Source organism: Gouania willdenowi, chromosome 18 (genome assembly GCF_900634775.1).
Source record: "Gouania willdenowi chromosome 18, fGouWil2.1, whole genome shotgun sequence".
Classification (NCBI taxonomy): domain Eukaryota; kingdom Metazoa; phylum Chordata; class Actinopteri; order Blenniiformes; family Gobiesocidae; genus Gouania; species Gouania willdenowi.
This window is the reverse complement of record NC_041061.1, coordinates 25,413,199-25,428,258: the sequence shown is the minus strand read 5'-3', so window position 1 is coordinate 25,428,258 and position 15,060 is coordinate 25,413,199. Positions and strand designations below refer to the sequence as shown.

The 15,060-nt window shown below is 39.9% G+C and overlaps 1 protein-coding gene across 2 annotated transcripts in view; it reads right to left on the bottom strand.

Moving 5' to 3' along the window:
• Positions 1 to 378: 378 nt before the first annotated feature.
• mllt3 (MLLT3 super elongation complex subunit) overlaps positions 379 to 15,060 on the bottom strand; it is a 71,939-nt gene continuing 57,257 nt past the window's right edge. For both annotated transcript variants that reach the window (XM_028474665.1, XM_028474666.1), the window contains 5 exons: positions 12,963 to 13,098; positions 11,612 to 11,708; positions 10,410 to 10,469; positions 9,274 to 9,345; positions 379 to 3,109 (listed from right to left, as the gene is read on the bottom strand). In XM_028474665.1, coding sequence (XP_028330466.1) covers positions 2,978 to 3,109; positions 9,274 to 9,345; positions 10,410 to 10,469; positions 11,612 to 11,708; positions 12,963 to 13,098 — 497 coding nt within the window. In that variant the 3' untranslated portion in view covers positions 379 to 2,977. The remainder of the gene's footprint in view (positions 3,110 to 9,273; positions 9,346 to 10,409; positions 10,470 to 11,611; positions 11,709 to 12,962; positions 13,099 to 15,060) is intronic.

Here is a 15,060-nt window from a genome sequence, read left to right as displayed (position 1 = left end):
CCCAGTTCCTGTTAAAACATAACTGTAGTTGATCACGTCTGAGTTTAATTTCTGTACCCACACCAAGGCCTGATTACTGCACACCTGTTCAATCTAGAAAACACTTAAACAGGACCTACATGACAAAGTGAAGTAGACCAAAACATCCTCAAAAGCTATAGACATCATGCCAATAGCCACAGATATTTAGGAACAAATGAGAAAACAGCCGACACTATTTCAATAAAAGCCTTAAAAGACATGGATATAATGAAAAGAGTGGATGGACAGAGGCATAAACATGCAGACTTTCACACGGACACACACACATTTATTAAACACACACGGACCTCGGTAAATGGAACAGGCTTCACCAGTCGGCTGGCACTAGGACCCCGTACTGCATTCACAGGCTGTAATATCACCAGTTAATCATGTTACCTGTTGTTAGAGCTACTGTCTTTACCAGGGAGCAACTATTTATTCCCGGTGATTGTTTTTCAGAGTTTTCCTGGGCTTTTTACTGGTCATTCGCTCCTATCTCCCTTCCGCTCTGCCGGACCAAACTGAAACCGTAGCCAGACACACACACCAAAGACACACACGCCAAAGACACACGCACACACAAGTCGCGTTCTGAACGCATCTTATACCAACCCCGCGTAAACAAACAGAGCAAGCCGTGGAAACAAACTAGTGCGGGCATTTAGGAATCAAAAAAAAGAATCAAAATGCAAACATCTTCGTAACGATTCTGGAACCGGTTCTCGGTGCCCAACCCTAAACAGAACTGAAGTTAGCAAACAACTAAATGAGTGAGGCAGGGCCATCAAAGAAAAAACATAAGGCGTACCATCACCATCAAGAGTGGGAGACTGAGTATTTCTTCAAAAGTATAAAAGACTGGTGTGTGTGCTTGATTTGCGGGATCAGCGTTGCTTTTGGGAAGAAAGGCAATGTGGAGAGGCACTTCACCACACTTCATAAGAAGTTTGACCGGGATTTTCCTTCTGGCAGGAGCCTGCGGTCAGCTAAGGTGAGCGAGCTAAAAGTGAGATTGCAACGGCAGCAATCCTTCACGAAACCAGTGAAAGCAGTTGAGGCTGCAACTGAAGTGTCATTCAAAGTGGCCCATCATTAGGCAAAGAAAAAAACTTTTTACATATGGGGTTTTTGTCAAGGATGCAAATGACTCTCTTGGCTAATTCTTTGTTCAAAGATCACAAAAGTTCAAAATCTATCTATCTGATTTAATATTGGGCGGTAATGCTCCTTGCCTTGGTTGCCAACCACCATAAAACTACACAGAAGAAGAATCTGATTTAATAAAACACAAATATATTTTTTAAACAATTGCTTTTCATACTATTTTCTTTCTAGCAATAGAAAGAGGGCCCCCCCTCAAATCATGAGGGGGGGCCTTGAGAAAGAAGAGTAGGACATTCATGCAGGAGCAGCATGGCAGCACAGCATTTCATCACCACCTCTGCACCAAGTTTGCATTCAGTTTAGATAGTTGTGTTATTTATTATTTATTTTATATGTTAATTATTTAATGAAGTATTTCTTTACTGATTTGTCATCCTGGACTTCATTCATCATCATTCTGGGGACAGGAGGCTTAACAATCCTTCTTGCCTAGGACCCCCAGGGGGTCTAGAAAAGCCCCCAGGTCTTTTGTGTTTGCTTGTGTAATCTTTGACCAATGTTTAAATTTGTTTTATGATCTGAAACATTTAAAGCAGAACTAAGTAACTTGCGCTTAGCGCTTCCCCTAAAGGTCCCTTTTGGTTATGTCACTGTCATAAATACTCCACACCCCCCGAGGCAGCAGCTCCTCCCTCCCACTACAGTGAGACGGGCAGCGGGAGGCTTCCTAAATCTACTAGGGCAAAATTAAAGCGGTTACCTTCTGAAAAAGCCTACTTTCTGAGTGAACACATCCTTTAGTAATTCCATAAGTTGACCATTTATACCGTGAAAGCGGCGCTGTTGATAAGTGAAGTGATCAGCCAGTTGTCTCCCCCGTCACCCTGCTGTGCACACACACACACACACTTCCCTGGTAATTATGTCACTGGAGCGAGGAAGTGACCAAAAATACCACTGTGTTTAAGCGACTCATCACGGGCGATTGATGTGACTGCAGTCGCGTTCGGTGTGGACGGACCTTTACTGTGTATTGGGCTGTTGTAAAGCAGTACGTCTTGTCGCGAGAACAAGAACAGAGCTGCGAGACTGGTATCGGTCTGGAGGCAGGGAAAGTTGCAAGCATGGTTTTCTGGCCAGAGACAGCAGGGGGAGGTGAAAGACCCCCAATCACTGCATAAACACTTGTATTACCCTCAGAGGAACTACGAGAAGGATTTATTAAGGTGAAAAAGTTACTTAGTTCTGCTTTAAGTGTGGAAAACATGCAAAAAAGTAATCAGGAAGGGGGCAAACACTTTCACACCACTGTAAGTCTGTTCAGTAAAAACAAAAAAATTCTTATCCAGCAGAGATGTTGAAACCCAGTGCTCTCTAAATTGTCACCAGTCATGCTGAATTAGGTTCTCTAGCATGAAGGACGTTTGGAAAATTGCAGAAACTAAATTGTATATTGTGATTTATTTAATCACAATATACAACCATGTACAATAATTTGATGCATTGTACCAGTTAGCTTAAAGCTAATTTACATCTACCCAAGTGTCTTCAATAGACATCATTTGTTAGGAGGAAACAGAGTAAATGGATGTGTTTGCTCTCTGGTTGATTGTTCAGGAGATGATCAGCTGACTCATACCCCTTCAGTCAAGTGCTTGAGCAAAGTTTTCACACTGTGCTCTTTTCTTTGCCACGTCAAACACACATTCATGCACACAAACCATTTCAAATAAATAATATCGACCATGTGTTTGTCACAATTAACAATAAATGTAGAAAGATACACAGTAAGAAGATAGACATTCATGTAGGGCGTGCAGTAAAGGCAGACACCCAACAGTCCTAAGCCCTAGGATCGACTCGATGTGTCCAGGTAACTTTGCAACTTCTTTACAGTACTTCTGTCCAGAGAGCACAGGTCAAAGTCAAACGTAGTGTTTGTGATGTGGAAGTGTCCTGTTTCTTCAATTAGATTTACAATCTGTAAAAGAAAAGACAGGAGAGCTGATTATCAACATGCCGACAGGGAAGAGCACTCCACTGTCACAGCTCTCACTCAAATGACTGAGTGGCTGCAAGAAATTAACAACAGACAACTTGTAGGAGCAGTATTATTAGATTTCAGCTATTTGAAAAACAGAAAACAGACCGTCTTATTTAATGGAAGTTTGTCTGAGGTAAAAGTGATGGACTGTGGAGTCCCACAGGGAAGTAGTCATGGTCCATTGCTATTTTCAATATTTACTAATGACCAACCATCAACTGCTAAAATTTCAATGTATGCTGATGATTCAACAATATACATAGCAAAACCCACAATATTTGAACTTAGTGTATTAAATCACGGGCCCTCAAGCAGTAGTGAAATGGATAACCATCAATAAACTCTTATTTTGACCATATTAAGGCAGCACGAAGTCCATATCAAACCAGTGTAAATCACATGCATAACTGTCTTACATGGTTAAAGGTAAGGAACATATTTAAAGTCTCATTACTTGTTTTTATTGGGAAAAATTCAGCAACTCAACAGCCAAGGGTTTTAAACTGATGAACACAAATACAAAACAAGGCATGCTACGGAAGGTAGATTCACTCTACCTAAAGCAAAGAAATGAAAAGTACTGTGATGGGTCATGGTGACATGGAATGCTCTTCCAAGACAAAGTATTTAATAAAATAACAAATTTAAATTTAAAAAAAATTTGGAACTAGGTCCGACTCTATGAATGCTGTTTTTGTTTTGTTTTGTAAATTGTTTTAGTTTTTGTTAGCTTTGTTGTGTGATGTGATATATGTAATTGTGTATTGCATGAATGAGTCAATTGTATTGGGTGTGGACTCCAGGAAGAGTAGCAATGGCTCTAGCCAAAGCTAATGGAGATCCAGATAAACAGATGAGAAGTGTGGGTTGCCCGAGCAGGATTGTATTTTTGTTGCAAATGTGATAATTGTCTGTTTATATTATTTACAATTTACTGTATATATCATGCATTTTTTAAATTGTATTTTTATTGTGTAAAGCACTTTGGTCAACTTTGGTTGTTGTAAAGCGCTTTAGAAATAAAACTTGATCGATTGACTGATTGATTGATAGCAGGAAGGCCAGTGTGTAGGACAACTGTACACAACCCTAGCTCCCATGTCTCCCTCATCAAAACTCCTCCCTCCTTCAAACTCAAGGCAAGGCAAATGTATTTGTATAGCACATTTCATACACAAGGCAACTCAATGTGCTTTACATGATTAAACAGTGCAACAGAAAACATTCAACAGCGTAAAATCTATAAGAACATTAAAGTCGGCAAAATTGTTTTTTGAAAATCATCAGCAAAATCATTTAAAATCATCAACAAATACATTACATCAACAACATGACCAAAGTTCTCCCTCTCAATCATACGCAGTAGAGAAAAAGAGTGCCTTTAACTTCGATTTAAAAATATTCTCATTGGATGCCGACTTCAGCTCTGCTGGCAGTTTGTTCCACTTCTTTGCAGCATAACAACTAAAAGCAGCATCACCATGTTTACTGTGAGCTCTGGCCTCCACTATCTGACCTGTGTCCATAAATCTGAGAGACCTGCTGGGTTCATACCTGACTAACATCTCACTGATGTATTCTGGACCAAACCCATTCACACATTTATACACCAGCTGAAGAAGTCTATTCTGAGGCTGACTGGGAGCCAGTTTAAAGACTTTAAAACTGGACTAATGTGTTCTGACTTCTTTGTTCTGGTTAAGACCCGAGCTGCAGCTTTCTGAACCAGATGTAGCTGTTTGATGCTCTTTTAGGGGATTCCTGTCAGAAGACCATTACAATAGTCCAGTCTGCTAGAGATAAAAGCATGGACCAGTTTCTCCTGATCTTTCTGAGTCATTAAACCTTTCACTCTGGAGATGTTCTTTAGGTGGTAGAAGCTGTTTTTGTGATAGATTTGATCTGACTGCTGAGCAGTTTACTTTTTCTAAGCAGTCACATAACACCTCTATGGGACCATAGTCATCAGGGTTAACTGATAGATATAGTTGTGTCATATGCAAAGCTCTAATAATCAACCTTAGAGTTCTGTAACATTTGTCGAAGAGGAAGCATATACAGGTGCTGGTCATATAATTAGAATATCATGAAAAATTAATTTATTTTAGTAATTCCCTTCAAAAAGTGAAACTTGTATATTATATTCATTCATTACACACAGACTGATATATTTCAAATGTTTATTTCTTTTAATGTCGATGATTATAACTGACAACTAATGAAAATCCCAAATTCAGTATCTCAGAAAATTAGAATTATTTAAAATTGATACAAAAAAAAAGATTTCTAGACATGTTGACCAACTGAAAAGTATGAGCATATACAGCACTCAATACTTAGCTCCTTTTGCTTGAATTACTGCAGCAATGCGGCGTGGCATTGAGTCAATCAGTCTGTGGCACTGCTCAGGTATTATGAGAGCCCAGGTTGCTCTGATAGTGGCCTTCAGCTCTTCTGCATTGTTGGGTCTGGCATCTCGCATCCTCCTCTTCACAATATCCCATAGATTTTCAATGGGGTTAAGGTCAGGCGAGTTTGCTGGCCAATCAAGAACAGGGATACCATTGACCTTAAACCAGGTACTGGTAGCTTTGGCACTGTGTGCAGGCACCAAGTCCTGTTGGAAAATTAAATCTGCATCTCCATAAAGTTGGTCAGCAGCAGGAAGCATGAAGTGCTCTAAAAATTCCTGGTTGACGGCTGCGTTGATCTTGGACCTAAGGAAACACAGTGGACCAACACCAGCACATGACATGGCACCCCAAACCATCACTGACTGTGGAAACTTTACACTCGACCTCAAGCAACGTGGATTCTGTGCCTCTCCTCTCTTCCTCCAGACTCTACCAGAAATGTACTTTCATCAGAGAACATAACTATGGACCACTCAGCAGCAGTCCAGTCCCTATTGTCTTTAGCCCAGGCAAGACGCTTCTGACGCTGTCTCTTGTTCAAGAGTGGCTTGACACAAGGAATGCAACACCTGAAATCCATGTCTTGCATACGTCTGTGCGTGGTGGTTCTTGAAGCACTGACTCCAGCTGCAGTCCACTCTTTGTGAATCTCCCCCACATTTTTTAATGGGTTTTGTTTCACAATTCTCTCCAGGGCGTGGTTATCCCTATTGTTTGTACACTTTTTTCTACCACATATTTTCCTTCCCTTCACCTCTCTATTAATGTGCTTGGACACAGAGCTCTGTGAACAGCCAGCCTCTTTAGCAATGACCTTTTGTGTCTTGCCCTATTTGTGCAAGATGTCAATGGTTGTCTTTTTGGACAACTGTCAGGTCAGCAGTTTTCCCCATGATTGTGTAGCCTACAGAACTAGACTGGAGACAATTTAAAGGCCTTTGTTTTGAGTTAATTAGCTGTCTTCAATATTGAACCTCTCCACAATATTCTAATTTTCTGAGATACTCAATTTGGGGTTTTCATTAGTTGTCAGTTATAACTAATCATCAACATTAAAATAAATAAACACTTGAAATATGTCAGTCTGTGCGAAATGAATGTATACATTATACAAGTTTCACTTTTTGAATGGTATTATTGAAACAAATCAACTTTTTCATGATATTCTAATTTTATGACCAGCACCTGTATATTATGAGTGCTAAATTCTCCAGGTGTTCAAAGGTAACAGATTTAACTTGTTGCAATGTACCAGTATTCTACAAGTTCTTAAAAAAATCAAAGACATGGGACCCTAACCCTTACTCTTTAAGTACGTTCAGTAGAAAGTACTTTTTTTACTTTCACTCAAGTAAGGGAGTAACATCAATACTTTTACTTTTACCAGAGTTATTTTTCATTCAAGTATCTATCCTTTTACTCTAGTTCTGAAGAATAGTACTTTTGCCACCTCTGAAGTGTTCCCAGCAGAATGATCCAGTGCTTCACAAACAACAAACTGGATCTCCAGCAGCCTAAATTTCCTCCTGAATTAAAAGAAAAGGCCTTAAGGAGTGTGACAGGAACAAGGGAACTGAGGGTGAAGATTGAGGAGGTGAAGCAGGCATACAGGCAGAGACTTCAACATCAGTTGCAGCAGGATGATGTGAACCAGGTCTGGTCAAGCATAGGCAAAATCACAAGCGTGGCGAGGAAGTGTGGACTCCAATTAGATGGGAGTCCAAGATCTTTCTATTTAATCAGGACAAAACTTGTGGTCCTGACAGTGTTAGGAAAATGTATTTTCTACACGAACTAGTTCAAAATTCAGCTCACAAGTTTGAAAATGAACTAATTCAGTTCATAGTTTATAATAAAAAAAAATGAACTAAGTTCTCAGTTCCAAAAATTAACTACTTCACAGTTATTTTTAAAGCCTTAAAATTCTGGCATTTCCCCATATTGAACTTAAGCACCCGCTAGTATGGGCTGAAATGGAATTTGATGTCAATTGTTTGGTTTGGAAAATGGCTACACCTTTAGGACTACTTGTCCTTTTTTGTTTGAATAATTTCTCATTAAAAAGACCACATTTTTTGGAATCAGCAGGCAGAGTTCACGTAAAAACGCAAAATTTTTCCCACCTGGATCATCACTGACATTCTTTTCAGTGATTATATGGACGCCAGATTAATTGCAGAGACAGAATCTGAGGTAGAGTTGCTGGTGCTGAAACCTGCTGCTTCCAGCAGTGCAAGTCTGTTGTGGCTCGGGTTGTCAAATTTGGTGTTTCCACTTTTAAAGTTTTTGGTTGAAATTTTCTTTATGTCTTGACATAAATTAAGATCTTATGTGCTCTGAAAAAAGAATGAAGAAAATCTGTCATCTGTAGCAGCTGTAAACCTTCGACCAATGAAAAAAAGACAGTTTTTTTTTTTTTTTTTTTTTTACTACCAATCACGTCTCCCTGTCTCCCTGCTCGTTCTCGACCCCTCACACTCAAAGCGCGTCACAGGTAACAGAGTTAAAACTGAGTTTTTGGCCACGTTTTTTTAACATATATAATGATAAAGTTTAGTGTTTACTTACCGCTGAATGAGACATGAGACAACAAAGTTTCTACACAATACAAGCGATGAGCTTAGGTCTGCTATTGAGTGCATGTGAGTGAGGGATGTGGCTTGAGAGGGAGCACAGAAGGGAGGGGGTGGGGAGTGGTTAAAAGGTGGAGCCCTCAGAGGATGCGACATTCAAATCATGCTAGCTTTTGCAAATTACCTACACTGCCTTTAAAGCCAGCTTACCGCATGTTTTAGCCGTGTTTCCCTCTGGAAGGCTTTTTAGAAAACTGGCATTCTGTTGAACAAAGTTCAGAGAGCCGTTGACAAACGTCAGAATGCACGTGCTCACAATAGCGTTCATTAGGCAAAAATACCATACGTTCATTTCACGTTCTCCGAAAATATGAATGAGTTAATGAACACATTCAGGCACAACACTGGGTCATGATAGTATTAGCCCCAGTCTGCTGAAGGATTGCTTCATCCAGCATGTGACATCCTCATGCTCATTTAATCGTAGCCTGAATCTACAATAGATCCATTCACTGTGGAAAACATCCTGCTTAGTCCCTGTTCCTAAAAAGAGACACCCAGGTAAAACTGGTGCCTACAGACTGGTGGGAGAGTTTTTAATAAATAAAACAACATGACTTAGATCATGTGAGACAACAGCTTCCAGACTGACAAACAGCTGCTCGCTAACTCAGGTGACAGTGGTGCTTATGAACATACCAGCTGACTACGACATCAGGAGGAAGGAACATGAGAAAGTGAAAAAGTTCCAACTGGAGCAAAAGCTCAAAGCTCACATTGTCCCTGTGGTAGTAGGAGCTCTTTGGGCAGGGACACCCAAAATGGGAGAACTGGTGGCTTCACCTAATTCCAGGAACAACATCTGAGTGAAGTGTATATTACGAGGAGCAGCATATAAGATACAGATACTAAAGACTTCACAAACTCTCAGGTATCTGGTAGAGGTCTCAAGCTTGAGGAGGACAAACACACCAACCCAAGAGGGTGAGAGGAGGATTTTTTTTATGACGCAAAAGCCTTAAATTGTAGAAGATCCATTAGAAATTGCTTCCTTGCCTCACTGCTGTGTTTGGATACCTGCGTGTGAACCATAGTGCCGACATATGAAGCTCACCTGTTGTAGTATGTGCCCTTCTCTTAGTGTCATTAGTCGTTTGTGTAGTTCCACCAGCTCCTCTAAATAAGCCTGGAGAAAAAGTCATAGCATGAGGGAGTTATCTGCCTGCACAAGCACTGGTCACAGTAAAGCAGACGAGTGAGCAATGTTCCAACATTCCGCCACCGTGTAATGTGGTGCTAAACTAACATCTCAATTCTAAAACTTTGCGGGGTGGGGTCAAAAGTAGTCAAACGTTTTCATTACAGTTTTCCCAAGTTCTTTTGAAAAAATACAATTCTTAATATAATGTATATAATATACAAAAAATTTAAGTGCCATAAAACACAGAAATACAAAATACAAGTTATTTTTTGGAGCTCGAGTTATGTGATTTGGTTCTTCTTCTGTTGTGTAATTCTTCTTCACAATGTAAATGGTGAAGTGACACTGTGTCATGAATGGTACTGAATGCTACTGCTGCAAAAATGAAGCAGAAAGCGGCCTCCAGCCTGATTTTTTCATGGATTTACAACATTAATCTAAAAATTTTAATTTTTAATGACACGGTCAGCTTTACAGAGCTGAAAAAAAAAAAAGGAAGAAGAAATCAGGGCGGAGCTGCATTAATCTTGTAAATAGGACATTACATTTTATTTTATTTTACTGCATTTTAACTGTGTTTTGGACTAAATGCTGGGATTCATGGATTTTTGAATGTTTTAGAAAGATTTTGAGACAACTTTTGATGGAATAAATGGATTCAGTAAGACATGGCATCGCTATAATCGTGAGGAGTGCTGGCTTGTTTATGTTGCCATTATTTTCCAGGTTTGACAAGATAATTGACTGTGTTTGCTGTGATGGTTGTGTCTTAGAATGGTTTATATGGTTACAAATGAAAGATTCAAAGCTTTCAAACCGTATATGATACTTAAGATATGCTGCTGTATTTGAGAAGCATTTAATCCCTTAAGAGTGTGAATGAGTGAGAACATCTCAATCTCAAGGTCTATATATTTAATTGTTTTTTTTTCTTTTGCGCCCCCTGGCAAGAATCTCAAACTTCGCCTATGACGACATGGTCTTTTCTACATCACTGAAAACAAAAACCAGGTTTTTTTTATTCTGATAGAAGAAGTGGTTTCACATACCTTGTCACACTCCAGCTTTTTGTTCTTATCCTGTTTAGTGGGACTCTTCACATCCAGTATCTAACAATCAGTCAGTCACTCAGTCAGCTTTTGGGTTTGACATTTTTCATCCACACAAATCACAACACATGTTAATAATTAGTTAAAGTGTATGTGACACCATTTCGATATCTTGTATTTTTAACACAATGTTATTTTATGAAAAGAAAATCATGCGGTATCAGTATCAGTAATTAAAATGCCAAATGATGCTTGGTTTGTTCGTAACCTCACAAGAGGAACTCAGCGCATAAGTGACATGTCCGAGGCACACAAAAGTTTGATTTAGTTAGTTAGTACAATTAAAAAATGGTTACCTTTCATGCACAGATGTGAGTGAATCTAAGCATGGTTTGCAGATAGACATTCCACTTGAAGGGTTCATTCAGGATATGATAGGAACCCTATTTAAGTGACAAGGTAGAACCTGGACAGCCTGCTGTCAATGTGGCAAATCAAGCAGTCTTTGCTCAGACTGTATAAGAAGGCAGACTGAAAAATACTGTATACTGAGTATAATTATAGTTTATATTAAAGGGTACCCGTAGTACATTTGAGCTTGTCTCATAGAGAGATCTAGCGGAAAAATTAATACCCAAAAGTCCTCATACAATTAGTTGCTATACAGTATGGAGCCATCTTTAAGAGAAATTTGTGTACTGATACTAATGATGATGCTATCTTTCTCCGTAGGTGTCATCAATGTGTGAGCTATGCTATCAGCGCTGCGGTAAAGGAGACCTCGCAACATATTTTCAGTTATGTCACAACCGATACATGGTTATCTCTGAAAAGCAGATTGGCAATGTGCAAAAAAGCTAAATAAAATGCTAAATTTAATGTTACAATTGACACTATATTGGGTGTGTTTTTGTAGCAGCAACATAAACAATGGTGTCATATACACTTTAAAGCTCTCTTGGATGAGAGGTAAAATGTCTTCCAGTTGCCTCTTCTAAGCTAATAGAAGTAAGCTCAAATAATATAGAGTAGCCTTTACACATGTAACCTTCTTAACAAAACAAATGAAAAAACAAAGACCCGCTGACTCGATTTCTATCATAAACAAATAATAGCTACTGTCATATTGACAAATTATTTGAGAACACACCCCATTAGTAAATACAACAGTTTAGGATACAGATCAAACAAGTAATTGTTACCTGAGTATTAGTAGTCTTTATTAAAGGCGGGGCCTGGTTGTGAGAGTGGGTTGAGTGGGAGGAGCTGTCACTCTCACTGCCATCACTTAAACTAACCCTAAACAGACAAAGGCAGGTCACACAGTGGATACCAAAACACAAAACTCTTATGCTGCGTTCACACTGAATGCATCTTCTGCGGCACCGGACGCATCTGCCACACAAAACGTACCAAAGGATCAAAAAATGTCCCCATCGCTTCATACGCACGTCTGAAGCAAAGCACCGCCCACCAGCGACACATCCAACTTGGTGAGTTTCACTGCCTGCTGAAGTGAGGAGCTGCGCTCCTTTTTCTCCTCTCATAAACATAAACCACCAGTGATAAAAGCCGATATGATGAGCGGCTAATGCTATCCTAGCTCAGTGCTAACTTTCAAAGATGAAAACTACAGAGAACTTTTACCTGCTACTACCTCGCTGATTCTCCTCAACGCCAAATCCTTACTGGTACGGTCCCAGTTATAAAGGCCGTGTCATACAGCTCCAGGTGGTCACACACAGCTTCTACTCTATGGTTGAATGGGTGAACAGACTGGCGTCTGTGTTGATGGCATGATGTCATCGTCAACAAAGACTCTGATTGGCTTTCGTCATGCAAAACAGTCGCAGGAGTTCAATATTTTCAACTCTTGCGAATGTGCGGATATGCATAAAATTGCGAGCGCGGCCTACGCATGACGTGTGGATCGCACCGCCGCACAGGAAAGATTTAGCACCCGGACTGCATCTATCCATTGGCTTTGTATGTACTCTGGACGTATGGACATTTCGTGACCCATCCAGTGAGAAGGCAGCATTAAAGCTTTAAAACTCTTAAATTAAAAAAAAATGCTTTGTTTATGGGCTAGGCTCCTGGAGGAGTTAATAAAACGCCCAGTCTATACTATAAAATCGCTAAAGAACAATCTATGCTATGCCAACTACCTACCTCTCTATTCACAATTCTCTCAATTAAACAACTCGCCACAGGTTGAAGAGTCGACAGGTACTAGTTTTTATAGGAGGGGCGGGGCCAACAGTGGTGATTCGTGACATAAGAAGCCACCAAAAGTCACAAACCACCATTCTCAGCCAATAGCAAAATTAAATTGTAGCCAAAACAAAACGTGCCAAGTTTTAGTCATTGTCTGCTAAACTAAAATGCAACTTAATTTCAGTCCAAATTTAGTCATCAAGACCGTGTCAGTTATAGTCTAGTCTTAGCCCACTAAATTTTGTCAATATACCAAACATAAAGAATAAAGCTTAAAAACAGTCTAAGTCCAATGTGGTTAAAGTGCGGTTTATGATCCAACGCTCCTAAACTCACCTGCGATGATGGTGTGTGAGATGTGTGTGTGCTGGTCGGTCTGTGTCAGAGTCCATGCCATGGCCTTCATCCTCTGACTCATTTCCATTGTCATCTGAATGCAGATCTGGAATCACTGACTGCAGAGGACCCAGCACTGATAGTAACAAAGCACAAAAAGCAGTGGTGTGAACACACTGAAGAAAGAAGCAGAGCTCCCTTTTTAAAAAAAACACAAATGCAGAATAAATTTCAATCTTGTATGATTGTGTGCCACAAAAGGTTGCAAAGTTGTGGAAAATCTGCCATAGATTTCCATGGGAATTGAAGCTCGGGAATATTCAAAGATAAAAACCTTGCTTTCATGGCAATTATTTATTGAAATTAACCGGAAAGTTGGAGTTGCTTTTAAATAACTAATACTGATATTTTAGATGATGCTATATCACTGTGGCTCAGTAGTAGAGTGGGTTGTCCGATAACCGAAGGGTTGGGGTTTCAAATCTCACTCTTTCCAAGTCATTGTTGTTTTGTCTTTGGGCAAGGCACTTTACCCACATTGCCTCGTTATAACTATGAATGTTGGTGGTGGTCAGAGGGGCCATAGGCGCAAAAAGGCAGCCACCCTTCTGTCAGTATGCCCCAAGGCAGATGTGGCTACAATGTAGCATACCACCACTGGTATGACTGATGTGAGTGACTGGTGTGAATAAGTAATGGTTTCTGTACGTGCTTTGAGTCTCCTCAAAAAAGTGCTGTTGGGGCAAAATGTATTTATCATATATTAGAGTGTGATTATATGTGTGCTTGCATGTCAATGCTCCATACAGTTTATGGTGAGTTTTCCTTCTGAGCTATCCTGTGATGTATTTCCCACACTCCCTGTCTGCTTGAGTCACAGCGAGGGTCACAATGCTCACATCTTGATAGCACGTCTTCGCATGGAGATACGGTTCCAGTTGGCACCAGACTTCAAGGTTGTACACACACACACAGCCAACTCAGTTAAGATAGAAAGGCACCTCAAAGAACACATACACACACACACAGGCAAGATAGCCCATCTTTGTCCTCACCCCCTTCCATCCTCATTCTTCATCCTCCTCATCCTCTTTCTCTCCCTCTGCCCCCACCCTTTTCCTCCTTTTTTCTCCTCTCTCCTCCCTCTAGCTTAGAACATTCCTGCCGGCAGAAGATCCATTTGTGCTCATCCCTTTAATTTGTTTTCTTTTATTAAACTTTGTTACTTTGATTCACATTGCTTCTGTCTGGACTTCATCATCACAGAGCGTTGGTCTACAACGAGGGATGCTGAAAATCTGCCGTGACAGTGCTATATAAATCCAAGCTATTATTATTTTATTTTCTAAACTGTTATGGGCCAACTGTCCTTTTTGAATTCCTATTAATTCCCAAAGGTTTCAAACTTTGAATTTAAGTCTTTTTATTTGTATTATTATGATAGATGCTAATATTTAGGTTTGGATATGCAACTTTTTTTTCAAAGAATACTCACAATTTCTGGTTAATTCCAATACATAATTCCAAACTAAAAGTTTATATTCCCAATTTTAACTTCCCGCAGAAATGTACTTTGCAACCCTAGTGCAACAGATGTCTGTCATCCTGCATCTCTTAATGTGACAAATGAACCATCACACCAAGCTTGTATGGTTTCTTGAAAAAAAAAAACAGATATATACATACAAGATTAATTAACCTTTACCATGACAGCTGTTCAGAGCAGTTTAAATTAAACATCATAGAGAAAAAGGTCAAAGGAGGTGAGTGTGAATGTGCTTGAATCAAAAGCAAAAACAGTGTGTGTCCAAGGTAATGACAAAGCACATTAGTGCACAAAGTTGATTCCTTTAGGACCCTAATGCACACAAACACAAAGGAAAACTTTTATTTCATTGTAAACACTGGGGTGGATCAGTAAAGAAGAGCAATATCATCATGTGCCACTGATGCCAATGCAAACAGAGTGGACAGCATGGACATTCAGGGAGACTGAACATTCAGGGCCTCCCAGGAGCTGTTACCTGTGTGGGTGGTGCTGGGAAAGGCCACCATTTTCCTGATTGACACATTCACCCCTGTCTCAAGAGAAGAGGAC